General features: G+C 63.9%; 1 protein-coding gene across 6 annotated transcripts; it reads left to right on the top strand.

The window, feature by feature from the left end:
- The first annotated feature begins 446 nt into the window (after window positions 1–446).
- On the top strand, window positions 447–26,589 carry IKZF4 (IKAROS family zinc finger 4). Of its 6 annotated transcripts, XM_074807775.1 has the most exons (9): window positions 497–636; window positions 7,663–7,717; window positions 11,640–11,771; window positions 13,436–13,540; window positions 18,065–18,325; window positions 18,643–18,810; window positions 23,835–23,984; window positions 24,983–25,114; window positions 25,397–26,587. In XM_074807775.1, the coding sequence occupies exons 2-9, from the start codon at window positions 7,678–7,680 to the stop codon at window positions 26,119–26,121; spliced, it is 1,713 nt and encodes a 570-aa protein (XP_074663876.1). In that variant the 5' UTR covers window positions 497–636; window positions 7,663–7,677; the 3' UTR covers window positions 26,122–26,587. The 6 variants fall into 6 exon arrangements, with proteins under 6 accessions (XP_074663881.1, XP_074663876.1, XP_074663879.1 ...); XM_074807778.1 differs by lacking the exon at window positions 23,835–23,984 and having other exon boundaries at window positions 25,397–26,589; XM_074807777.1 differs by lacking the exon at window positions 24,983–25,114 and having other exon boundaries at window positions 25,397–26,589.

Below are 26,589 nucleotides of genomic sequence, written 5' to 3'. Positions count from 1 at the left end.
CCCGCCCTGCAGCGCCCTTATGCCCCCCCCAGCCCTCCTGACCCCGCAGCCCCCCGGCACTGCGGCCTCCCGGCCCCCACGGGCCCTCCAGCCCCCCTCCCCGGTACCGGCCCCTTGCGGCCGCTCACGGGCGACCCTTGGTGGCCTCCCGGGGCCTCCTCGGGACCTGTCGGTGCGTCGCCGCTGCCGCCGGATCGGTTATCGATTACCGCCCATCGATTACTGGCTATCGGCTATCGATTACCGCCCCCGCTCAAGCCCCCCCCAGGGTCCATCGATGCCCTCGGCGCTCCCCCCTCCCCGCTCCTTTTCCGCTCGGCGCTCTCGGCGCTCCGCTGCCCGCCCTTGGGCAGCCCCGCTCGATGCGCCGGCGCTCGGCTGAGCCCCCCCGTGCCGGCCCATGGCGGCCGCGGCGCCCCCCTCCCGGCGGCTCGAGGGCGTCGGCGCTCGGCTGCGCGGCCTGGCTGCGCGCGGGGGCCGGAAGTGGCTCGGGGCGGGCGGGGGGGCCCGGGCCCTCCTCAGGTGAAGCCGCCGCCGATGGAGCCGCCGCCGCCGCCGAGCCCCTGAGCCCCCCCCGCCGCTCCCCCACGCCCCGCGGCCGGGCCGGGCCGGGGGGGCCCTTCCCGAGCCCCGCCGGTGAGCGGGGGTCGCTGTCGGGGGGTCGGGCGGGGTGGGGGGGGGCTGTCAGGGCGCGGGGGTGGTTGGGCCGCGGGGGGGGGGGGGCAGCGGGTGGTGGTGGGGAGGGGGAGGGGGGTGTGAGCAGGCCGGGGGGGGCTGTCTGGGGTGGGGGGCGATGGGGGGCAGGTGGGGCGCTGGGTCAGGCTGGGGGTGGGGGGGGATCTGGGCTGGGGGGGTCGTGGCGGGGGTGGGGGCTGCGGGGTCTCTCCGGGGGGGGTCTGGGCCGGGGGTGTCCGTGTCCTGCGGGCTCGTGTCTCGGGGGGTGTCACGGTTCTGAGTGGGGGCTGTACCGCGGGGGGGAGGGCGGGGAGCGGGAGGCGTTCTGGGGAGGTGTCACCCCCCCGCGGCGGGTGCCAGGGGCTGCGCCCCGAAATCCTCCCGAGCCCCTTTCCCCAGGACGGCTGGGGGGGGCCGGAGCCGGCGCGAGGGGGGGGGGTGTCGTTCCTCCTTGCAGGGGTGCAGCCCCGAAACTTGGCCGCTCCGGAGGACGAGGGGGCCGGAGGCGCCTGGCTGGGCCGGGGGCGCGGGGACCCCCCCTCGGCGATGAAATGACATTTCTGGGAAATGGCTCCGGCCGGGGCGCGGGGGGAGCGCGGAGCCCCCCAAAGCGCTTGTGCTGCTTCTGTGTCCCGGTGCTGGGGAGGGACCCGGCCGGGCTGGGGATCGTTTCTCTCCACTTCCCTCCGTTCCCCGCCTGTTCTCGGGTTTTTTTTGGGGGGGTGGGGGGGTTACGGGGCGTCTCTCTGGGCTCGGAGCCTCCCCAGCGCTTTCGCGCCCGCGCCGCCGGCTCCGGGGTCAAGGTTGCTGCGGGCACCGTTTTTCGGGTGAAGCTCGTGGCTCCGGGCAGAGTTTTCCCCACCAGCCTGTAACCGCCGGAGCCTTCGGTTGTGCGGCGGGGGGGCTGCTCGGCTGGGGGGGTCACCCCCCGCTTCCGTGTTGCCCAGCCGCTGCCCCCCACTGCTCCCCCCTGACCCCCCCGGCCCCGTTACCGGTTCTGCAGCAGCTCGGGAGCCCTTCCCCGGGCAGGAGGGGCTGTGCAGGGGGGGCCCCGGGCCGGGCAGCCCCACGGAGCCTGTGGGGAGGGGGCGCGGGGTCCCTCAAAGCGCCGCGGGTGCTGCCTGGCTCCGTCCCTGTCGAAGCCCTCCTGAAGAGAAGCTGCGGTGCCCGCGACCACCCTGTTTGGGCGAGAGCGCGTCTGTCGTCGGTCCCAAACGGGGGCTTTGTGCCCCCCCGGGGGTTGCCAAAGGGGGCCCAGAGACCCTGGGCGGGGGCACGGGGAGAGGCAGCGGCGGCTCCGGGGAAGCCCTTGGCCCAAAGCTGCTGCTGGCAGCCCGGCTCGGAACTTGTCCCCGCTCGCGGCCGCTCCTTGCGGAGTCTGAGCCCCTGGGTGTGTGGGGGGGCTGCGCTGTGAGAACGGGGGGGGCTTCCTCGGCCCCCGGCGCTTTGGACAGGCAGTGTCCATGGGGCGACGCTGGCGTTGTCCAGGAGAAGCTCGCGGATCCCTTCCCGCTGCGTCTCGGGGTGCCGGTACCGACAAAACGGGGAGTGTCTGCGCCTGCCGGGTCGCACCCCAAACCCGCCGGCCGGGGTGGGGGCTGTGCTGGGGCGGGGGGCGGCGGGGAAGGGCGAGCCGTGTCCTGCGGCGGGGCCAGCGGGGACGGGGTCACGGCGTTTGGCCTCATCTTGGTTTTTTTGCTTCCGAGGACTCGAGGAAACGCGAGCGGGGCCGGTGGGCGCTGCGGGAAGGTGCCGGTGTGCGGAGGAGCCGCGGGGGCCCGGGTGCTCCCGAGGGGAATGAAGGGACCCGCGGGCGCCGGAGCGGGGTTATCCGAGGGCAGAGGAGCAGGACGGGCGCGAGGAGGGAGCATCCAGCGGAGGATTAATTTTCCTCCGCTCTCAGTGGATCAGTTCCATTTAAAACGCGCCCCAGCGTCGTTAGCGAAGTGGGGCTGCGAGCGGCAGCGGCGGGAGCGCAGCGCGGCGTCGCTTCCTAAAGGCCACGGCCTCTTTCCTGCCGTCCCCGTCCGTCCGTCCGTCCCAGCCAGCGCTGAAGAAGGAACTTCTCTCTCCTCCCTTCGCTGCCAGGGCGCTCTCCTGAAACGTCTTTTCATCTTTTGTAGGCTCGGCGTCGTGGCTCGCGGTTATTATTTATTCGCGTTGTGGCGATGCCCAGAGGGCACAACACGGGTTTAGATGCCGAACAAAGACCCGGTGGAAGACGGCCCTCGCTTTGCTTTGAATTAAAACTTTGCTGAAGTCGCCGAACCTCGGGAGCGCGTTTAAGACGAGGGATTTCACATTTTACGCTGCGCTGGTTTATAGTGCTTCTTCCCTCGGCAGGCTTTTAAACCAAATTCTCTCGATGAGCGGGCGAGGCTCGTGTCCTGGCGTGTGTGAGTGTTCGGAGCGGCCCCGGCGGGGAGGAGCTTCTCCGGGCGGTGAATATTGGTGAAAAATGCCACCTGGCTTGGGTGGGGGACAGCGCTCGTGTCACCTGCGCCCTGCTGGACCTCGCAGCCGTCGCCGAGCTGGACCCTCAGAGGGTTTTCTCTCTCTCTCTTCCCCTGTTTTATTTATAAAAGGGATGGAAATCGCGGCCGCAGCTGCTCAGGTCTTGGGTTAAGGCACCCGAAACGCGGGCGCTGGTCCCCCGTCAGTAACCGGGGGGGCACGGGGGGTGATCTCAGACCTGTCCTTGGGCCGAGCTCCCGCAGACGGATGCAGCGGCTCAGCTGGGTGACAGACCCCGGCGCGGGGGCTCAGCTGGGGGGTTTAGGGGTTTTTTTTCTGCCCGTCCCTGAAGCAGCGACCTGAGAACGTTCCTGCCACCTCTCTCCCGCTGGCGCCCGGGGTTGCCCCGATGGCAAATGTGGGCGGAGATGAAGGGTCCCTGCCCAGCTCAGCGAGGAGCTGTCAGCTGCCGTCCGGCCGCAGCGCTCCGTTAAACCGTTGGGTTTTTCGCAGCGACGGTTCATCTTCTTTAATAATATATTTCAAACTATGGAAACGATGGGAACTATTTTACAACAGGTAAAACACGTCACAACGCTTTAATTTTTGCTTTCGAAAGGCTCCGTTCGCTTCTGCCCCCGTGGAGCTGGGCCCTCCCCGGCGAGCGGGGCCCGGTGCCGGCACACGCGCGGCAGAGCCGCGTCCTCGGCAGGACGGGGGCTCTCCGGGAGCACGAGCCGTTGCCCCGCGCTGGGTTCTGAAGCGTTTCCAGTGACCCAAACTTTTGTTATTTTTGAGCAGCCGGCTCGTTCAGCGAGCTTCTATTTGCAGCAAAGGTGGAAAAAAACTCCTCACGTTGGAAAATAAATGGCAGCTAATGGAAACAATGGTTGGGAAAAAGAAACTGCGGGGACCTTTACAGCGCTTACTAATTCTTACCCCGACAGGAGGCTCGAAGATGTTCGCCCCGAGCGTGTCCTCCCCGTGCGCGCGCCGTGGGCTCGCTGCTTCTGGTGACGCCGGTCCCGCCGAGCCGAGCTGCCCCGCGGCGGGTCAGCGGGGAGACGGGACCAAACCTCGGCACGGAGAGAGACGTGCTGGCGCCGGGGAGGTGTTGGGGAAGGCTGGGACCGGCGTGTCCGCAATCCCTGCCGGCCGGCCGCGCCGCCGGACCCGCCGAGAAACGGGTCAGACCGAGGGGTTTTGAGGTTTCTGGTGCGTTGACCCTGCGTGGGGGCTGATGTTGTAACCTTAAAAATAATCTGGCAGGTGCCTGGGTGTCGTTGGGCTGGGGGGGGCTTTTCCTGCCGCCGTGGTGTCTGGAGGTGGGGAAGCGTTTCGCTGCTGGTGCCGGGCGTTCGGGATCGTTTCGCAGCACTCGAGGTCTAACCAGGACTACCAGGGAGAAGCTGAGAGGGGAGGAATTCAGGCTGCCCTTCGTGGCGACCGCGAGGCTCGTCGGGGCTGTGACGGGCTCTGGGGGCAGCTGGCGGGAGCCCCGCCTTGGAGGGAGCGTAGAAACCTGGGTGGGATCTGAGAGACTTTTCCCGTCTCTGGGATATTTTTGCCATCCCAGGAATAAGCAAAGACTCGGCCCCTCTCCCGGGCCCGGCTGCTGCAGGAGCTGCTTGTTATTAGTGCAAAGGACACTCACAAAGTGCATCATGCTGAGATGGAGGCTTTTTTAAATTGGGCTACTTCTGAGGACTCTTTTTTTTTTTTTTTCTTTTTTTCCTTGAGTGTTGCCACTTGGGGAAAAGTCCTTATTTCAGCGGGGAGGAGCGCGTCGGGCGGCGCTCAAGGCGCTCTGCTCTAATTTTAATGCGCTTCTGTCTCCGATTCCCAAGTTGATGATCACACCTGAAAGCTGGGAAGAAGGTCCCGAGACGGGGACGCGGTCCCGAGCGCGGAGGTTTGTCCCCGATCGGGTCCTCGCCACGTTGTGCCCGACCCAGACCCCCTCCAGAGAGAGGAGGAACTGGGGGGCGGCGGGGGCTGTGCTCCCCGCGGAGATGGAGGGGGCTGGCAGTGGGGCTGGGGGCAGCTCCCTGGGTGTCCTGGGAAGCCGCAGCCCCTTTTCACCCCGGGGCGTTGTCAGTCCGGCTGCGCAGCCTTTTTGTGGTGCTTCTCGAAGGCAAAGGGACTCTGAGAACAACCGACGCGCAGAACCGTTTCCCAGCCGAAGGTTCACGACGCGCCGCTGCTCCTGCAGAGCTGCAGGTCGGGGCCAGCCAGGTGCTTTCTTTAATTTGCAATTTTTAAAATGACAATTCCTGCGCGCGAGGCTTTACGCTCAGCCAAAATTAAGGAAAATAACCGCTGACACGTGGCTCAGGGCTCCTGAAATGCTCCCAGTGTTTTTCTTTGGGTCTTCTTTTAAAATACAAAGGAGCGAGGAATCGATCTCTTTTATTGCACGTCATCCCGTTAACGTTAACGAGACCGCGTGCACGAGTAGGAAGAAGGAGTTACAGAACTGGCGCCTCAACTGAACGGTATTTGGCTGATTATTAGCTCATTACTTGGAGGGGAATTAATTTCTCGTTCTCGCCGCTCACGCTCTGCTGCCGGGGTCCTGCTCGTTCCCGGCCTCGGCCACGAGCCCGGGGTGTGACGGGTCCCTGCGAGGCGGCGGGGGGGTTGGGAGGGGGCAGCTTGCTGTGCCCGTCGGACGGTCACGTGGCACTTGGTCTTTTTTTTAAAAAAAAAATCCTATTTTTAAGGGCTTCTGCAGAGTACAGGAGAGAAAGGGCTTTCTAAATAAAATTGATTTTTATTAGCGTGTTGCCGTGCCCTTTGTGCAAAGCAGACAGATCTCTGAGTGGGTGTGCGTAGGGCAGAAAAGCAAAATTACAAGTTCAACAAAAATAAAGCTGCAGGATGCATTTTCAACCACAGTTCCTGCGGAACCTGGCGCTTGAGAGAGAGAGAGATTTCAACCTGAATTATTTTCATCTCGTGAAGTTCACGGCCGCCGTGGGGTGGGAAGGGGAACTCCGGAGCGCTCGGCTTATCTCCCCGGTCGGGCTTTGGGACCTGCAGCGCCGGAGCCCTGGGTGCTGGTGGTGCAGGGGGGTCCCCACCAGCCTGTCCCCAAAACGCGTGGGGATGGCTGGAAAAATGCTTGACCGGGACCCGCTGCAGGGTATCGCTGGGCTGGACTGGGTGGGAACTGGCACCCAGCGGGCGAAAGCCTCCCCAGAGCCAGCGAGCCCCCGCGTGAGCTCCGCAGCGACGGGAGTGCGGTGCCAGCGTTTCTTCTTAAATAACATCCAGCAAGTAGTCGGGTCCGATGGGGCAATAAGCCCGGCCTAATGTGCCTTGTCCGCATCTGTACTTATCTCGAGTGGTGCGTTGCCAGGAGCAAGACTCGTACGACTCGGTTCATCCGAGAAGCAGTTATTGTTAAAAATCTGCTTTTAAAAGAGGCACCGTGGAAGGGAGCGACCGATTTCTTTCAGCTTGGAAAAGGTACCAAGGTCCCTGGAAAGCTTCGTCCTCCGCGGTGTATCGGCTGCTCGAGAGATGGAGGAGAAAATGAGCAGCGTGGCTGCTGCTTGTGAGCGCTCACACGCTGCAAATCACGGGGATTTTCCTTTCCGAGGAGACGATTCATCTCCACAAATTATTGCTTTTTTAAATTGTTCTCTGCAGCAAACGCTCCGTTTCCGACCCTATCAACTGCCAATTAGAGCCGGCTCTAAACAGCGAAACTCCTGTTTCTAAAACTGGGCTCGTTTTGTTTTTTAAACAGCCGGTGTAATTGACAAATAAAAGCCATTTGAATGTATAAAACGTTCATTATCTCCATGGGGTGCTGAGCAGCAAAATATAAGGCAGATTTCCCTTTTATTTCGGTGTGGTCGTTGGAACGGCTGTTGCGAGGCTGCTCGGCAGAGCCTCGTGCGTCGGCCGTCGGTCTCGTTGCCCAAAACCCCGTTTTTTTCGTGGATAAAATGAAGCCGGGTCCTTCGGCCACGTGCGTCCCGCGCTCCAGACTTCACCTCCCCGCCGCCGCGTCAGTTCCCAGCTTCGCCGGAGTGGGACTGGCAAAGCGCCGGCGCAGGGGAGCTGCCCGCGGCTCCTCTCCCGTCTCTGCCCGCGGCTCCTCTCCCGTCTCTGCCCGCGGCTCCTCTCCCGTCTCTGCCCGCGGCTCCTCTCCCGTCTCTGCCCGCGGCTCCTCTCCCATCTCTGCCCGCTCCGAGCGCCCTGGGTTGGGCTTTAGGAGCCGCCGCCGCTGTGGGCGGTGGGGTGAGACCCCCCGGCGGGGCCGCCGCTCGCTGCTGGCCTCGGGGCCGCTTTCGGAGAGGGGAGCCAGGGAAGCGCCGCGCGGGCCGGGGAGGAGGATCAGGGTGGTCCTGCGGGGTCGGTGGCGAGGGCGTGTTGGCGGTGTTAAGCTGCAGAGCAGCGGTAGAGGAACATGGGGTGAGTAACTCGTCCGCGCCCAGAAGCTGTCGGGTGGTTTCACCGGAGGAGGAGAGACCGAGCAGCTCCTGGAGGCCAACTCTGACTGAGCTCTGCTTTCTCTTTCAGCAAAGTACCTTAAAGATGGATATAGAAGACTGTAATGGACGATCTTACATATCTGGTACGTCTGATCTTGATTTTTGCCAGCTGTTTTGGGTCGTTAATGTTTTAAGGTGCCTCATCCTCTGGGTGGGAGCTGTCCTGGGCTCGCTTGCTTTGTCTGCGGCTGTGCTGCTGTCGCCGTGAAGCGTTGGGGAACAGAACTGAGAACATCGGCCTGTTTCATGAAGTATCTGAGAAGTGTTAAAGCCCACGGCGTAATAAGCAGCTAATTTAAAACCCGGTGCCTAGGCTGAGCCTTGGAAGTTTACGCTAATGTTGATGTGCCTGTGCCTTCGCCCGCTGACCCGGCGGGTGGGTGCCGGCGCGCCGGCGGCGGGTGAAGTTTCAAGCCTTGCTGCAAGCTGAAAGGAAAACGTCGGAAAACGTCCTTCTGGTGACGGCTGCGCAGCGCCAGCGCCGAAGGTTCAGGGCCCCGGCTGCGCTCGCGGAACGGGGGTTTAGCCCCGCTCTCCGGTTTGCCCAGCGCGCGGTGCCGAAGACCCGCGCGGGTGAGCTCGGCCGTGCGCCCGCTGGCGCCGCCGTCTGTCGGGGTGCGTTGAGGTTAAACCCGGGCTCAGCTCCGGAGTAAAGCCGTGAAGCTCCGTCCGTGGGGAGCGGGCAGGCGGCGTGGGGCTCACTCGTGCCAGCGTGCCGGGTCGCTCCAGAACCAACGGGGTCACATGGGCCGGAGCTGCCGTGCTGGGGCCGCAGAGGGGACCCCGGGGGCCCCGCGGGGATTTAGATCGTCTGGTCGCCTGCAGAAACCTGGTTTACAGCCGGTGGGGGCTGCAGGTGAGAGCTGGTTCGGTGGATTTGTTCTTATCTGTGGGGGACTGGTGTTTGCAGAGTGAAAACACCTCGGTTTGTCCGTCTTTGCTCGGGAGAAGAGGGGGATTAGAGTAAGACCTGATGTAGGTTTAGGAGTGGCAAAGCCGGAGGAAACTCTCGCCATTGCCTAATCCGGCCCCAGCGCCAGGAGAGGCGGGAGGTCGGGTCCGCGCGGGCCCCGGAGCCGCGGAGTGGGGCGCAGCGGGGAGGAGGGGCGAGGGTCGAAGGCGTTGGGAGCGAGGACGGACCCCGGCTGCGCCCGGGCTGCGGCGGCTGCGCGGGGGGACCCTGCGCGACGCCCCTTGGCCTCGGTCACGGCGCATCTTGCCCGTCCTGACGGAATTCATCCTCGGAGTTACCGTGTGCTCCTGCTTTCAGCGGAGCTTCCCTCCGGTCCCCGGGGGACCCCTGCTGGGGTCAGACCCTTGGCTCTCCTCGAGGCGCCCGCTGCAGGTTGCTGCTCGGGTTTCGGGGTGTCTCTGTTAAATAACAAACTACCCGAAGCGTTTTGGGGTGCGTGTGAGCTTTCAGTGCTGACGTCCTGGGGGTCCGAGGTTTACGCAGCTCCTGGAGCTCGGGGAAGGTGAACGGGCGGGAGGAGGGAAGAGCAGCGTTACGGGGCCGTCCCGCCCGGGGCGGCTCTTTCTGGAGCTCCCCGGGACTTGGGGGTCGCAGCCTGCGCAGCGCAGCCCGTCTGCCCGGCCCGGGGCGCGGGGCAGCCCTAACGAAGAGCAGCTAATCGTTAGGGTCAGGGTCAAGGCCTGCCAATTAGCCGCTTCGGGTCACTGAGCTGCTGCGGATCTGAAGCGAGTAGAGGAAACAAACAGCAGAGCTCTTGAAACTTGTTTCTGTGAAATGTGTTTAATTAAACGAACTCTTCGAAAAGTTCATGTTCATCGGGTGGCGAGGTAACCGACAGCCCGGAAACTCTTCATGAATGTGAAATACTTTTTCTCCTTTGAATTCTTCACAGGAAAATAAGTCAGTTTTGAAACAGCTCTGGTAGAGACAGAGCCGTTAGCGCAGAGGGGCAGGAACAAGGCGGAGGCGGGCAGGGGAGCTCTCCGCGCGCTCGCGGGTTCCTCGGGGTGTGAGTCCTTCCGTGGGCGCTCAGCCCCGACGGCGGCGCTGGGGTCGCGGGTAACGGCTCTGCTGCTCGCCGCGGGCGTCGGTCCTGCCTCGGCAGGGCTCAGCACCTGGGAACGCCCAGGCCAGCGCGGCCCCGCGCAGGAGGAGCCGCCAGAGCCGCCCTCCGAGGGATCGATGGGGTGGGATCAGGTGGGATCGGGTGGGATTGATGGGGTGGGATCAGGTGGGATCGGGTGGGATTGATGGGGTGGGATCAGGTGGGATCGGGTGCCCATCCCGCCGCGGTTTCCCGCGGGATCCTGCCCTCCCTCGCTCCGCTCCTCTCCCTGGGGTGGCCCAGCACCCTCGGAGGTTTGCCTCCGCTTCTCTCGCCGGGTGCGTGCGTGTCAGGGGCTGGTGGAAGATGGGGGAATGTTTTCAGGCTGCCTCTGCACCCCAAAACAGCCCAGGTCTCCTCCATTTTTACCCTCTTTTATTTGGGTGCCGGGCACCCAAGAACAGGGTTAAACGCTCGCAGCTCCTTGGATAACTGGGCTACAGACAGACGAACCGTCTCTTGCCTGACGTTCAGGTTTCCATTTGGTGTTTTTTTTTTTTTAGAGCAAATGAAATGTGACCCAATATTTCCTGAAATCTCAAGTCTGAAAAGTTATCAGAGAGGGAAATTGCTGAGAGACCGTCGAAACCAGGCGCTGGTTGCTCCCAGGGGTGGGATAGTGCTTCAGCTCTCGCCAGCGGCGGCGGGCAGCCTGCCCACCTTCCCGGGGCTCCGACCCGCTCGCGGGAGCCGTTATCGGGGGGCCCCAGTGTCAGACCCGCTGCTGCACGGAGGGAAAAACCCCGTCCCCCTCTGGGGGGGGAGATTTTCTGGAGTGTGGGGGGGTCCTGGCCGAGATCCGCGTGGCTCTGCGGGGGTTGGACAGCGATCCCTCCCTCCCGGGGAGCGGCGGCTCTTGGCAGGGCGAAGGTTCGCGCTGGCCTGAGCCCTGTTTCGGGGAGGTTCTGGGCGCCGGGGGTCGGCGCCGTGTTACCCCTCGGTGCTTCCAGCCGGGAGGAGACTGAGGATCCTCTGGGATAAGGAGGATCCTGTGGGGTCCGGAGGGTGAAGCTGGCGGGCAGAGGAGCTGAGCTTTGAGCTGAAAACAGGATGCTTGAAGGGACCGAGGAGAAATTCACTTTATTTTTCTCCTTAACGTTTAACTTAAATTCTAGTTCGGGGTTTTTAACCTTTCTCCAATACATGGGAGATTGGCAGCAGCTGGGAACAGGTTGTAAAACAGCGCAGCGGGGTTCTCCCTGCTGTCAGCATCACCCGGGGCTTTGCCAGCGAGCCTTGCCCTCGCCAGCCGGGCTAAACCTGGCACCAGGAGGGTCTTTTTCTGCAGGATGGGAACTGCACGCCGAGGTAAGCTCACCTGCAAGCGCCGCCTAAAAGAAATTCCTTGCGACTCCAGCACGGGGCCACGGGCTCGTGAGTCGTGGCCGTTCGACACGGACGCGCTGGCGTGGGCCGGGAGGTGCGAGGTGGCTCCTCGGGGCTGCGCGGCGGCTCCGGCGCTGCCGGGCTCTGGTGTGCTGGGGGTCCCGCACGCGCCGGGGCTTTAACGGGAGACGCTTCTGCTCCGGTTCTGGAGCTGAGGACCGAGGCTTCGGTCTCCCCTTATCGATGCAGGAGGGTCGGAGCCCAAATGAGCCACCGCTGGGCTGACGTGAGGGATGATGCTGTTCTCCCTCCGGTCAGCGGATCCTCTTTTTCCCACCGATATTTCGGGGCCTGTGCCTGGTCGCTGAGCTGGGGCGCAGCCGGCTGCGTTGTGAGGGGAGAGCAGAGACCCCGCGGCATCCCTGGCCCCCCATCCCCTGCCCTCTCCCTCCTCAGAGCATCATCCCCAGCCGGCCCGGCGCGGCCCCGTGCTCTCGGAAGGCCGCGGCCGCCTGTCCCCGCGCCGGGGAGCGGCACAGCCCGGGTTCCCGCTCGCCGTGCCGCCTGCCTGTAAAATGACGGTCGTTTCCCTCGCTTCCAGGAATCTGCTCTTCCTGGAAGGTGAGTGGCTGCGTGCGCCCTGCCAGCGACGCAGACATGCACACGCAGCCTGGGCTCCAGCGCTGTTTCCAAGGAGTTGGCTGTGATAACACTCCAGGGTATCTCCAGCAAGGTAGAATAATGCGAGTTAAACGGGAGCGGCGGGGGGGGAGGAGGATCCTGAAATAACTCGGTGCCGTCTCCGCTCGCTCTCTGTGCGCGGAGGAGAAGGGGTGCAGGGGGCTGCGCTGGGCAGAGGGACTGACCCTGGAGGGGGATTTAGAGGTGTCTGAAATCCCCCGTGCTGGCAGGGAGGAGAGGGAAGGAGAGGCCTGACCCCCCCCGAGATGCCCGTGGAGGCGAATATGAGCGCAGTGGGCTCAGGGCGCCGCTTGCGATGTACCGAGACCCTTCGGGAGGGTCGGTCCCACCCCAGGCAGCAGCTGTTGGGTTTTCGGCCGCAGCCCGCAGAGCCAGCTCCCTCCTCGCTCAGCCTCCTCCTTAACCTCTCTGCTGCGGCCGGCGCTGCGCGGACGCTTCGTGTGACTCAAAGGTGCTGGCGGCAGCTTGCCGGCCTCGCCGAGGCGTGGGGAGGGGAGAGGGAAGGGTCCTCCAAGTCTCTCCCTCCATGACCCCGGGAGGAAAGAGCAAACCTCTTGAAAATGCTGCCGCGGGGAGTTGGGGAGCGTGAGGATGCTGCTGGGGTGTCCCGGCTTGGTGGCGGCCAAGCAGCGATTCGGAAGCTGCTGCCTCACCGAGGGCAGTTACCATAAACGATTCCCATGCTCAGCGAGGCTGATGAGCTCAGCGTCCCAGTAGTCATCAGACAATGGGATGAACTGGGCTCGGGGAGCACCGAGAGAAGAGTTTCTCCAGATGCGAGTATTTAGAAATAACATTCCCAGCTGTGCTAAAGGCGTTCGCGGCGCTTCTGCGCTTCCCATCATGGAACTCCGCCGTCCCCGTCCCCACAGCATCGCTGCGGAGCGGCCGCTGCAGGCAGCTGCCTGCTCTCGGGCACGCGGTGGGGAGGGCTGGCAGGGAACGGGGAGGGGGTTTCTGCGCGCTGGCAGGTCTCGCCGGAACAGAAACCCGGTAGCCCCTGAAGGGGAAAAACTGAGTCTGGCCTGGCGAGCACATGCCCTGGGCGCGAGGTGATCTCGTAGGCAGCCGCGTCGCTCAATTCGCTTTCCAGTGTGGACGGGCAAGGGCCTGTTTCCAGGGACTGCAGGGGTCTGTCGGGGGGGGGGCTCGACATCCAGGGACCTGCTCGGGAATTGTCACCTCGGCAGGGACTGTCGGGGCGGGGGACCCCAGTGCCTGGCGAAGGGACCCGCTCGCCCAGGCAGGGCGCTGGGCTCAGCCTGGCAGCTCAGGGTTGTTTCGGTGGGGGATTGCTGCTCGTGCCCGGGGGGGTGACCTGGCTCCCCCCGGCCGGCACGGCTCTGCGCTGCGGTGCAGCCCTCCAGCGTGGCGTGCCCACCCCTCTCCCCTTCGGCAGCCTCTCGGCGAGCCGCCGAGGAGAGCACAGCGCGCTGCTGCCGTCGGCACGGCGCGGGCTCGGGGCTGCGGCGTCGGAGGAGGTCGCAGCCGGAGGATGGGGGTCCAGGAAGCACCACGCTGCCGCCTCGCACCGCGCTGGTGTGCGCGGCAGCCGGTGCCCTGGGGTGAAAGCCGCGTCCTCCACCCCCTTTCCAGAGCCGAGGTGCTGGGAAGAGGCTCGGCAGGGTGAAGCTGGTGGGGCGCCCACAAGCCGTGCTTCGGGCACCACTGACTTGTGTTTCCCTCCTCCCGCAGGTAGCGGGGATTCCTCTCTGGAGAAGGAGTTCAGCTCGGCCATCGTGGGACCCACGGTGAGCACGCCCAACAGCCAGCACTCCTCCCCGAGCCGCTCCCTCAGCGGTGAGTAGCCAACTTGACGGAAAAAGCCGTGCCAAGGGCTGCCCGGTTTGTCCCCAGACCCTGCGCTCGCTCAGGCGTGACATAAATTTTGACTTCCCGCTGTGACTCTGAGTCTGACTCTTTGTTTTTCAAGCGAAGAGGATAAAACCCTGCCTGGGTCCCGCGCGGAGCAGCTGCCCGCTCCTGGCCCTGGGCACCGGTGGTGGCTGCGCCCGGGGTTTTTTGGATCGGCTGTGGCCGTGCCGAGGAGTCGGGGTCTTTCCTTGTGGTTGTGAATTCCACCTTGACGGTCACGCAGCTGCGCGTTCCAGGCTGTTAATAGTCACAACTCGGGAGGGGCTGCAGAGCCACTGGTTGCTTTAGAAGTTATTTTTTTATCTGTCTGGATGGCCGGGTGGGAAACGAGAAGCTGCTCCGCTTCCTCTGGTGTGGTGGCTGGGGAGGGTGGGGGGCCGCGGCGGGTGCCGTGGTTCAGGTGGCAGCTGAGCTCTGCCTCGACCCGACCGACTCTGCTGGGGAGTTACTCGTGTCGCTGCGGGAGACTCGGGGAGCCCCGAGCGTCTCCGGATACACCGGGAGGGCCACGGGGGGACGAAGCGCGCCGAGGTCTCGCCATGCCGCAGCCTCCGCGTGCTCTCGCCCGGTGAAGTGCTGCGGCCGAGCTGGTGCTGGCGCCTGACCGGGACCCAGAAACGGGACCCATGTGGGGAATCTCCTGTCCGCGACATGAAACTTTCCATCTCCTTCCCTGCCTGCCCTGGAACTCTCTGTTTTTTATTTAAAATGAAGGAAACTGCTTTTTTGGTTGTCTTTAAGAACCTCCCCCAGTAAAACAGGCTTTGGAGTGGCCGCAGCCTGTCCCTCGTCCCCCTCTGCTGGCTCGGTGCGGGGTCGGCACCGCGACGCGGCCCTGGTGCGGGACGGCGCGGCCCTGCCCGAGCTCGGAACGGCTGGGACGGGCTGAACGCGCCGAGACGCGGTGCAGAGCGCGGCCGTCTCGGGGCAGCCGCCGAGTTCCCGTGGGCCTCACGTGCCGCACAGTCGTGTGGGGGCTGAGACGAGAGGAGGTGGCGGGTCCCGCTCTGACTCGCGCTCTCGGCCGTCTCTACCAGGTTGACTCAACCGGCACCGACAAGTGGGCGCCGCTCTGAGCCCCCCTCCCGCTCCCGCCGGGCCCTTTCCTATTCCTTTGCCGTCGCGGGGAAAATCCCCCGTAATTTATCCGCGTGGGCTTCCAGCAGCGAGGTGCTCGGGACGCCTCCGCTGAGCTCCTGGCCTGGGAAGGTTCCTCTTTCTGAACCGGGATATAACGAGCCCAAAACATGACGTTTCCACAGGAGGTTGTTGCCATTTTTTCCTTTTATTACTTGCTATTTATTTTACATTTGCCCTACAAAGACGCTCAGAAGCTCTGCAAAGAAACGAAATCTTGGCGTTTCGGCAGAGGACAGCTCTGAGAGGTAACGCAGCCTTTTCGCTTGATCAGAAGCAAAAGGAACTGAGCACGTGGGACTGACGGAGAGGACAATAACGATCCCTTCCCCTTTAACAGCAGGATGTGAGTGATGGTGTTGCCTCTGATCTGACTTGACTTCACAGCTGGTTCATCCAGCAAGCGTCGTGCCCCAGAGGAGCAAGAATATTATATAACCTGTTCTGCCAGCAGAGACTTCTCTCCAGTGAGACTGGACTCTGCATTGCTTCTGAAAGGAGAATTACAGAACAATAGTTGGCCTCCCTTCTCCGCCCAGGGAAAAAATAAGTCCCCAGGGGAATGGAAGGGGGGGAAAAAAAACCCCAACCAACAAAAAACCCAACCAGAAAATCAAAGCACAGCGAACGTCAACTCATCCCGGCAGCTCCCGCCGCCGCGAGAGGAGCTTTTCCCGTCGCGTCGGTGCACGGAGGCGGCTCTTTGCGCTGGGTCTCCTGGACGCCCCCGGGGGAGCGCGGTGGCACCGGCCAACGCGTCAGCGAGGTTCTGCTCCCCCCGCGAGAATGCTTCAGCCGCAGCCTCCTCCCGGGCCGCAGCCAGCGGTGGCTTTGGCCGGTGGCTCCGCAGACGGGCTGAAAGTGCCTGCGATTGCCAAGGCCGGGTGTCTGCACAGTTCACGTTGCCTGGAGCCTCTCTGGGAAGGAGCATTGTCTGCGCCAGAGCCAGGAAGGGAAGGAGGGAGCGCGGGCCAGGATTCCTGGGCTCTTCACCCGGCAATAAACCTCACGCAGCCTCGGATGAATCACTTCCACGCTGCTGCTCCTCGTTAATCCCCACTTGCAAAGCCGTACCTAGCTCTGGGGGAGAGCCAGTGCCCTCCTGCCTGCCGCCCGGCCTCGAGGGCGGCGCGGGAGAGGAGCTTTCGCCCCGGGCGCACGGTCCGGCTCCTCGGGGGCCGCGCATCCGCCCTTCCCGGGGCAGCGGGGGGCACGGGTCTCCCCAGCACCGGGACCCTTTCGCTGCCGCCGTCTGGGCTCTGCGGCGTTCCCGCGTCCTCCTCGCCCGGTAAGCGACCCACAGCCTCCCGGGACGGACCGGCCCTGCCCCAGCCCACGCGAGACTTTGTTCAGGAGCCCCCCCAGGTTTTACAGGTCGGATCTTCCGGGCAGTTCGGGCCCCGGGACGTTACCGAGTTTTTCTCCAACCCGCTGCGCGCTGCGGGCGTCCCCGGGCCGTGGGTGAGTGTTTGCTCTCACAAAGAGCTGAACGAGCCCCAGGGGTCGAGTCAGCACCAGATCTGGAAGCTGCTAGGGTTTGTGTGTGGCTGCGCTCAGCCCGCGCCGTTCTCACGCCTGGCTCCACCAGGCAGCTTGGACTCTGCAATCTCCTACCCTGCGGGCAGCAGCAGAGGCTCCTTTGTGTATATAAAGTTCAGTTTCCTCCAGCCCCCACAGTTCTCCTCTTAAGGGATTGGGAAGAGCCTCCTGCTTTAAATGGAAGAAATAAGAATCTGATATTTAAAGGGATTCTGTAAATATTTTGTTTAAGCCCGTGGGCTCGGTGCGTGGCCATGTGGGTGACCTGGATCCGACTTTACTCCAGCGTCATCCTCCTCCGGCCTGCCAGGACCAGCACCACGGGAGCAGGTAGTGGGTGCGATCGGCCGAGGAGAGCGCCCGGGAGCCTCCCCAGGGGATTCCCTCTCGCTCCCGGCTGCTGGCGATGGCTGAAAGTGGGAGGAAACTTCCCAATTTGATCATTTAAAGACGGGCTCTCCGAACAGGCGACTTTTCACCGAGGCTGAGGGTGTCCCGGCGACAGTTCTCCCTCGAGCGGAGGGTACAGGCGGCGTCGCGAGGTGGGACGGACGCTTGGCCGAGGGAGGAAGCGTGCAGGATCGGGGTGGACGAGCTCACCGGGAGGGAGGAGAGGGAGAGGCAGAGGTTTCCCCCGTCCTTCTTTCTCCCGGTCCCCGCAGGGCTGCAGCTTGCTGGCAGCGGCGGGAGCGGAGCGGTCGCCGTCGTCTCGGGGAGTGTTTGATTTGTGGCATTCCACAGATCATTAGAGCAGCCGGGAATGTAGGTCAGGGCTGGCGCATCCCCTCGCCAGCCTCGGCTCCTGATGCTGCGGGAGGAAGGAAAGGTAGCGGCGGGGAGGGAAACCCGGGGGCTTCGCTGCGGCGGGGAGCCCCACCTGCCGCCCCGGCCCCGCGCCCCTCCGGCTTCGGGGGGGCCGTTCCTCTGGCTCCTGCCCTCCTGCCTGGGCCAGAAGTGCCGCCGGGCGGCTGCTCCCACAGCTGCGGGACCTTTCAGTGGTCCCGGGCACCCCCTTCCCTGGTTTCACACAAGCTTTCTTGGGGTTTTCGGTGCCCAAACGCCGCCCCACGGGTGTCTGCGCACTCGTCCCCTCGCTCCTTTGCCGCGATTCCTGCAGCCTCCTCGGCGGCTGAGGGAAGGGGAGAGGCAGAGCTGCCTGGGGGGAGCCGGGGCAGGCAGGGCCAGGGCTTGGCGTGCCTGGGGCAGGGCTGGGGGTTTCCAGCACCGTCCTCTTCGGTTTCTTTTTTTTGCCTTTAAGATAGTTGATGGATCCCAGGTCTTGGAGCGACTTGCGGTGAAGCAACGTCTTCTCTAGTGAGCCGAGGTTTAGTGACCGTCCGGGAGACTCGTGTTAGGCTCTGTGGGCCGGGGGCTTTTGAGCCTTTACTGATCAGAGTCAAACTTTGGTGTCTTTGCTTCCTCTGCGGTACCTTAAAAGCACGAGCAGTTTTTCTTTCCCCCTCTGCCTTTGAATCCAGGGAACTCAATTTCTTTTTCTCCAGTCAGTCACCCTACAAGGCAGGATGCAGAGCAGGAACCTTCGGGGTGTGCAAACAAACCATCCAGCCTGTAACCTCGTGTGATCCGTGTTTGGTGTCTGCTCTTGAGTAGCCGACAAAATAAGAAGATGCACGTTTATCGGGCACAAATCGCTTAACGCAGCACAGTATTTCTGTTAGGAGTAAGTCTCGCCTAAGCTGCGCTCCCGCCTTCTTTAACCTCAGAGTTTTTTTCCCCCGCTGACTGTGTCTCGTCCCTTCTGCCTCCCTGTAGCAAACTCGATCAAGGTGGAGATGTACAGCGATGAGGAAGCCAGCCGGCTGCTGTCACAGGACGACCGCATGCTCGAGAAGGAGGACAGCGTGATCGTGGAGGACTCGCTCTCGGAGCCCCTGGGCTACTGCGACGGGACGGGCCAGGAGCCGCACTCCCCCGGGGGCATTCGGTTGCCCAACGGCAAGCTGAAATGTGACATCTGCGGCATGGTGTGCATCGGCCCCAACGTGCTGATGGTGCACAAGCGCAGCCACACCGGTGAGCGGCGGCCCCGGGGCACGGGCGGGGGGGGCCCGAGGGAAGCGGATTTCTGTGGGTGTTGGCTGGTGGGCGCAGACGCCGCGGGAGGTGGGTGTCAGGCCCCGGGGAAGGTCCGGGAAGGTGCATGTAGCTCCTTCGTCGCCATCCAACCGCCAGCAGCAGGGCTGACGCTCCCCGGGTGCAGGGTCGCGTCCGGAGCTGGTCGGTAGCCGAGGCCTTTCCATCCCAAACGTGCTCGGCGCTGTTGGTTCGAGAGCTGCTCCTCTGCGGGCTTGGAAAATGCTTTTAATCAAGAGTTTCGCCCGGTTTTGCAGGAGAAAGGCCGTTCCACTGCAACCAGTGCGGAGCCTCCTTCACCCAGAAGGGAAACCTCCTGCGTCACATCAAGCTGCACTCCGGCGAGAAGCCCTTCAAGTGTCCCTTCTGCAACTACGCGTGCCGCAGGAGGGACGCGCTCACCGGCCACCTGCGGACGCACTCGGGTGGGTAGCTGCGGCCGCGCGGGCCGGGGAGGGAGGAGGAGGCAGGGAGGGAACACGCCGTGATGCTACAAAACCGGGGATTTGAGCCCAGCTTCCGAAAGCGCCAGCCTCCACCTCCCGTCCCGCAGCAGCCAGACTCGCTGTCGTATCGGCTCCCGGCTCGTGCCCGGGGCGGGGTTGTGGCTGCGGCTGGCGAACGGTCTGGGAACTCCGCGGACCCCAGGGGCACCCGCGGGGCTTTGTGCCGCTGCGTTCCAGCCCTTCCTGGGGGTTATTGCATCTCTTATAAAGATAAATGTTTAATAGAGTTTATTGAGTCAAGATAGGTCCCACCCCTGGGTGTGCCCTGCCCCAGCGAAAACGAGCGCTGAGGGGTTTTGTTTGCGTCTTGTTTTGACATTGTCCTTTTCAAATGTGACATTTGAGATGTGGTTTTCAACCCTCCGGTTCCGTGATGTAACAGCTGGCGGGGGCCACGGGTGGGAGTGAAACACGCCAGCTGGCCCCTGCTCTGTCGTCGTTTCCCCCTGATTTCCGTACCGGCGCCTTTCGACGGTGCTGCCGGGGCTTTTCAGGTTCACGCAGACGCTTTGAACGGCGGTGACTGACTCTGACCTTCCGCGCGCTGCGTGGGGACGAGCGTCGGGCGCTTCCGTGGAGGGAGAAACCGGGCCCTGAAGAGCCTGTTCTTGCCACAGCCGCACCCAGGAGCCCAGAAACCTGCTCCCCCCTCGCAGCCTGGCCCGAGAACCTCCGTTTGCTTTAAGTTTCTGCCCTTCTCAGTCGGAGGCTGCGATGCTCCGGGTTTGAGCTGTGGACAAATCTTCCCCCTTCGCTGTTTCTTTTGGGAGTTCATCTCCCTCCCGCACCTGAGTCTTTCCGGGAGATGCCGGAGGGGAATCCGGGCGGTTTGACCCCCGGAGCCTGGAATGGGGCTGTTGGTTCTCGCCTGGCATCTGCGCAGGAGGGGCTTTGGGGCTTTGCAGGAGTTTTCCATCCATTATATTTTGTCTCTGATGTCCCCGCTGCCAAGGGACAAAGCCGCTTCTCGGTGTAAAACCTTGTTGGTCTCGTCTGGTTCTCCAGCCTGGCTGGAATAAGGCAGCGGTTTGTGATCCCGGGAGGGAGCTGGTTTCACCCCAGGGGAGGAGGCGAGATGAGCAGCCTTGGGCTTTGCCAGTTAATGGGGAGAAATGCCAAGGAAATCCTTTCCCCACATTCTTTCCTTATCTCTAAGGGGGGAAAAAAAACCAAGCGAGAAGGCGGTAGCTGGATGCGAAAACCCTCGTGTCGTTAACTCCGGAGAGCAAAGAGCGTGTGTGTCTCCTCCCGCCCCGCTCGGAGGGCGAGGAGAGCCCGGCCCCGGCGACAGCCCGGCTCCCCGCGAAGCACCGCAGCGGCTGCTCGGGACCAGCTGAGCCTTCGGCCCTCCCGACGGAGCCATCACCATCATCCTTCCTCCCCTCCGCCTCCACCTTGGGCAGCGCCGCGTCGGCTCGGGGACCTTCGGCGCGCGGGGTTTGGGCAGGAGACGGGTGCTCTGGAGCTGGGCGGCTCCTGGATTTTTGAAAAAACAAAATCTGGTGTGTCTGGAGCAGAGTCCCGTTAGGAAGGTGCCCGTCCTTCGCTTTGTTGAAACCCTCCCCGTCCCCTCCGTGTGGGGTGCGGGGCTCGGGGGCGTTACGTGGCGGAGCCCCGTGCTGGGAACCCCGACTCGCAGGCGGATGCGCAGACCTGGACGTGGGGCGCGTGGGCTGGCGAGGCCCCGCTCCGAGCCTGCTCGCGTGTTAATTAATGAACGTGCTTCAGGGGACCCCGGGGCGAGGGTCGTTTCTGGGCTCCTCGGTCGCGTCTCCGCTGCCTGTCCGCCGCGTTCGCCCTCGCCGAGCGCCCGGAGGTGGGTCCTTGGCCGAGCTGTGCCGACGTCTCCCCGCTGCCAGGCAGGGAAAGGGTCATCTTGAGTCCTTCGATCAAGACACGCAGAAATGGGACAAGCCCTCACAAAATATCAAACAAAAATTAATCTTTATGGGAGCTAATTACTAAGAAAAACCTTCGTTTAATGTGGATTTCACAGGCGAGAGTCTAGCGGTTGCCCTGCCTGGGTGGAAGGCAGCGGGGCTTGGCTTTCCCTCCCTCTGCCTTAACTAGAGGCATGTGCGTTTCATGCCGTCCCCATGAGGGACGCGGAGCTTTCATCTCGGAGGATGTGCTGTCCAAAAAAGTGAGGTATTAAAATCCAGATCAAACACGCTGCGTTGCTCTGAAATAGATCAGAAGCTGCAGCCCACACCCGGGACAGCTGAGACGAGCCGCCGGCCCCCCGAGACCTCCCTCCCTCTTCGTCCTCGCCGCTTGGCAGCGCGGTAAATAAACGAACCTGGAGCTTGGGGCCGGGGCGAGGAGAGCGGCCCCCTTGCTCGCGTTTCGGGTATTACAGGGCTGAAGAACTTGGGGGAATCCTGCCCGGCCCTCGCTGCCCGCCCGAAGCCTCTCGCTCGCGGCAGGTGACGGATGGACCGAGTCCACCCGATCACGAGCACGTGTCGGTGGGTGACGGTGACGATCTCAAAGAACAGACTGAGGGGTAAAAGGAAAAGCGACGGATCACGAGGCCGAGCCCAGCGCGGGATGGAGCCTCCCTCCTTGTCCTGCAGCCGCCTAAAACCCCGTCCCCGAGGTGGAACCCAGGGTGCGGGCAGAGCCGGGAGCGCAGCAGGACGACAGCGCCGTCCCCACGTCCCCGTCCTGGCGCCAGGGGCAGGTCACAGGCTCCTTTGTGTCCCGCTGTCCCCAGAGCCCCGGAACACGGGCTGGGGGTGGGGAAGGGCAAGGCCGGATCCCGAGGAAGGAGCTTCCCGGCTTGGAAAGCCAACGCCGCTCCCAGCGCAGCATCGGGAGAGCTCGGCGGGGCACGAACACGCGCGGGGGGTTGGGTTGTTCGGTTTAGGAGTAACAAAACCCCGTCAGTTGGGGAACTGTGAACTTCAGAAGCTGCGCAAGTGATGGAGGTGAACGAGACATCACGGAATTCGGAGTCGGGGCTCCCGCATCTGAAGGGCGAGATTTGAGGAGTAAATTCCGAACGTGCATTTTTGTGTTCAGACTCGGAGGCTGGTGGCATCCTCACCTCCCTCGGGACTGGAGTGAACCAACCCTCCGCTGCTCTGCGACAATGCTGCTGCCCGGGGAGGGCTGGGAGGAGAGATTTGCACTTGTCATCGGCTTCTCCGGATTGATTTCTAACCCGGAGCTTCGGTGGTGAAATCCACAGCGGCTCCTGGACTCCCGGATCTGCCCGCGGCTCGGCTGGGCCGCCGGGCCGGGAGCGGGCGGGGACACAGCGCGTGTGGATGCGGCCGGACTCCTCGCTGCCCGCCGCGGGCCGGGCGGGATCCGGGACGAGCTGGCGCTGGCCCCGCGTCCCCACCGCAGCGCCGGGCGCTGGACGGGAGCCCAGGTGTCGGAGCTGGGGCGGGGGGTAAGGGTGAATTCACCGACAGCCTGAAAATGGGGGTTTTTTTGGTTTGGGGTTTTTTTTTTTTTTTTTAGAAAGCAGTTAAAGGTTAAACCACAAGCTGCAAAAAACCCCCAAACAACCCCGTACATCTGACAGGAACAGACAGAACCTGGTCCGGGCAGGCTGTGGCAGACGACACGCTCCTCCCCGAGCCTCGCGCCGGAGCCCGACGGGGCGAGCGGGACGCAGGCGGCTGCCGTGGGGCTGCCGGGCCGGGCCAAGGGCGATGGGCTCCGGCTTCCAGCAAAAGCCGCCGATTTTGGGGCATTTCCCCGCTACTAAAACCAACCTCCCCAGCTGGGGGCGCAGGGCCGGAGGGGAAGGGCCCAGCAGCTCCTGGGCTCAAACGCCGCCATGTCCCCGTCCCCGGCGTGGCGTGGCTCCGCGGTTTGGGGTCGTGCCTGTCGGAGGCGAGCTCAGCAACGCGGCACTCGCCTTTTATTCCCATTAACACCTTCTGGCCTAACGAGCTGCCTCCCTAAAAGGCGTCTGAGTGGGCCCAACCCTGGGAGCCTGGATCCCTTCACCCCCCTCCCAGACCTTCAGTGGGGCGGGGACCGCCTTGCCCCCACGGGCCGTCGGCTGCCCGGGCGCTGCCATCGTTATCGTCGTTAGCCATCGCCCGACAGGCGGCACGAAACCCCCGCGTCAGCGTTTGCGTTTCCCCGGCGCAGGCTCGGCCTCGCGCACGCGATGGAAACTGCGACGGGGCCAGAGTTACCATCTCCCCGCGGGGGGGCCGTGGGTTTTCACCGTAAGTAGCCCGCTGGTGAGAGCGCGCAGGGACCGCCGCGGTGAGGAGCAGTGGCTCCGCGGCACGTGGTGGCCACTCTCCTTTGTCTGGTGGTCGCTGGCCAGTGAGGCTGAACGCCGACCTCGCGTGGCTTCGGGGATTTTCAGTCAGAAGTGAGAAAATTGGGAGAGATGAGAAAAAAAACGTGTCTGGGGAGTGCGTTTATCACGAGGCTCACCAGGGGGGTGCGCGCACTGCGCAGCCGCCGAGCGCTGGCCAAGCCGCTGGCTGAGTGCTTTGGGGCGAACGGAGGGTGAAGAAATGTTTAGAAACGTTTAAAAAGTTGGGGGGTCCAGCTGCCCTCCTTAAATATCGCCCTTGTCGGGGCTTCCAGCACGAGGGTTTACCGGGAGGCGCGTAACGTGACGAGAAACTCGTATTGGGAGCAGAGCGTGGGTAAAAGCCGGGCCTGAGGCGTTTTGGTCCAGGTGTTTGGCCAAAGGATGATTTATTTCTATCAGAACCCGGGAGCACCCAGCCCTTCTCCTGCGGGTCTCCGAGGGGGCGAATCGGGGAGCTGGGGGGGGGTAGCTGGTGGCCAGGCCGCCGTGCCGGCGAGGCGCGGTCCCTGCGGCACGGCTCGGGGGTCAATGTCAGCCCGTTCCAGGCGCTTTTCTCTCCCGTCGACGCGCGTCCGGCCCTGCCCCGGGCTCTTGGTCGAGGGCACGGTGCCTGTTCTTAGGCCGGGCTCTGGTTTGCCTGTTGTTGCAGTCTCCTCCCCCACCGTCGGCAAACCCTACAAGTGCAACTACTGCGGCCGGAGCTACAAGCAGCAGAGCACGCTGGAGGAGCACAAGGAGCGGTGCCACAACTACCTGCAGAGTCTGAACACTGAACCGCAGGCGCTGGCCAGCCAGCAAGGTCAGTGCCGGGGGGGCGGTTCCGGAGCCCCGCGGCCTCCCTGGCTCTGGGGACGCCGGCAGGGTGGGAAACGGGGTCGCGGCTTCGCTTTCCAGCCCCGTCTGTGGGTGACGGGGTCGAGCGTTGGGGACACCCCGTTAGAAAAGGGGGGTGCTGCGTGGGGGAGAGCGTGAGCCCCCGGCGCTCTCCGTGCCCCGGCAATCGTGGGATGAAAGGCGCCGCTCTGCCCGCGCGTTGGTGAATGCCGCAAACCTCTGCCAGTGCCCAGCGTGACCTCCCTGCTCCTCCCCTCGCCGACGGCCGAATTTCAAAGCCCCCCTGAATCGAAACGCGCCCTTGGCCCGTGTTTCTGGCGCAAGAACCACCGAGAGCGTTTTCCATAAATAACAGAGCACAGCCACGACGTGGGGGGATTTACCCCGCGGGCAGGCGTCTGCGCCGGGCACCGCGCAGCTTGGGAGCCCCTCCGGGCTCCCCCTCGGAGCCTGCAGACAGACCCCCCCCCCCTTTGCGCCGGCAAAGACCCGAAGCCGGAGCCTTCCTGGCTCCTCACCCGTTTGGAGCCGCCGGCGCCCTCGGTGAGGTTCCCACACGGAGACTTGAACCGGACGATCCGTCACCCCGCCGCGGGGCACGGGAACGGCGGAGCCGCCCTCGCCGCGGGGCAGGTCTCTCCGGGACGGGGTTGAGAGCCGGCAAGAAAATCGAGGGCACTTCGATCCGTTGAAGCCGGCTCCTCTTCCCCAAAGTGGCAGGAGCGGGCCCAGCTCGATGAAGAAGGGAGGCGGACCGGCTGCCGGCGCTCCCCCGCGACCGATTCGCCGACGGGGTAAGCTCTGGGCCTGGAGCAGGCGGCCCGGGAGCCTCCCGCAGGTCCGTCCCGGCTGGAAGGGCAGGAGTGAGCCTCGAGCGCTGGCCGCGGCTGGGGCGCAGCGTGCCCGTCCCCCTCGCCCCGTCCCGCGGTCGCCGGCTGAACCCGCGTTTCCTTGTCTTGCCAGGTGACGAGATGCGAGACCTGGAGCTAGTGCCGGACTCTCTGCTCCACCCCTCGTCCGATCGGCCGACGTTTATCGACCGGCTGGCCAACAGCCTCACCAAACGGAAACGATCGACACCTCAGAAATTCGTGGGTAAGGGGATGATTTCGCCCCTCCCCTGGCTTCCCGGGCAGGCAGGAGCGCGGAGGGAGAGGGGGAACCCCGCTGGTTGGGGGAGCCAGGCCCCCCCCCACCACGGGAGCACGGGGGCACGCGGCTGGTGTCGGCACGGCGAGCGCCTTTCACCCCACGATCCCGGGACGGGGCAGGTCGCGCGGCGCCGGGGAGGGGGAGGACGTCGGGGCAGGGGGGGAGCGTCCCCCAGGAGCGGGGCTGCCCGTCCTGACCCCCCCCTCCCTCCTTCCCTCCCCGCAGGGGAGAAGCAGATGCGCTTCACCCTCTCGGACCTCCCCTTCGACGTGAACTCCGGCTTCGAGAAGGACGTGGAGATGGTCTCGGCCCACCACCCCCTCGACCCCTCCTACGGCAGCTCCCTGGCCCTGATGGGGGGGGAGCATCTGCGGCCCCTCCGGCTGCCCCCCACAAACTGCATCTCGGAGGTCACCCCCGTCATCAGCTCCGTCTACACCCAGATCCAGCCCCTGCCGGGCCGCCTGGAGCTGCCGGGGGGCCGGGACGGCGCCGAGGGGCCCGAGGAGGGGCCGGACGGGGTGCAGGTGGTGTTCCGGGGCCGCGAGCCCGGCGTGTCGCCCACCAACGGCTGCCAGGACTCGACGGACACCGAGAGCAACCACGAGGAGCGGAGCTCGCAGCCGCCGCCGGGGAACTGCGCCGGCAGCCGCCAGAGCCCGGCCTACGCCAAAGAGGACCCCAAACTGCCCGAGGGCCCCCCCGCAGCCCGCGCCACCCCCAGCGCCGCCAAAGAAGCCCTGCGGGTGGTCAACGAGGACGGGGAGCAGATCAGGGCCTTCAAGTGCGAGCACTGCCGCATCCTCTTCCTCGACCACGTCATGTTCACCATCCACATGGGCTGCCACGGCTTCAGAGACCCTTTCGAATGCAACATCTGTGGCTACCACAGCCAGGACCGGTACGAGTTCTCCTCCCACATAGTGCGGGGCGAGCATAAAGTCGGCTAAACCCCCTTCCTCCTCCTCCTCCTCCTCCTCCTCCTCCTCCTCCTCCTCCTCCTCCTCCTCCTCCTCCCCCCCGTCCCCCCCAGCCCACCCTCCACTCTTCCTCTGTCTCCAGCTCAGCCCCTCCACCCTTAGGGCATGGAACTGTTGGTTTTTCTTTTATACTCCTTTGCACTGACTTTGGCTACAAAAAATATTTAAAAAAAAAAATATCAATAACTAAAAAAAAAAAAAAAAAAAAACCAACCCCGACGAGGGGGAGCTCTTAACAATTTGCCTTTTTATAAATGGAGTTATTTAAATATTAACGGACTTTTTTGTGCTTTCCCCCCCCCACCTCTCTCACCTCCCTCCGTTATTTATTAAGCTTTTTAGTTTCTCTTTTTATAACTTTTTTCTTCCCCCCCCCCCCCCCCCCACTCCCTCCCCAAAGTCTCACTTGAATTTTTGAGACTGTTCCCCCCCCCACGC

Source organism: Strix aluco, chromosome 27 (genome assembly GCF_031877795.1).
Source record: "Strix aluco isolate bStrAlu1 chromosome 27, bStrAlu1.hap1, whole genome shotgun sequence".
NCBI classification, from domain to species: Eukaryota; Metazoa; Chordata; class Aves; order Strigiformes; family Strigidae; genus Strix; species Strix aluco.
Note: the sequence above shows the minus strand (reverse complement) of the source record. Positions and strands in the feature narration are given on the sequence as shown.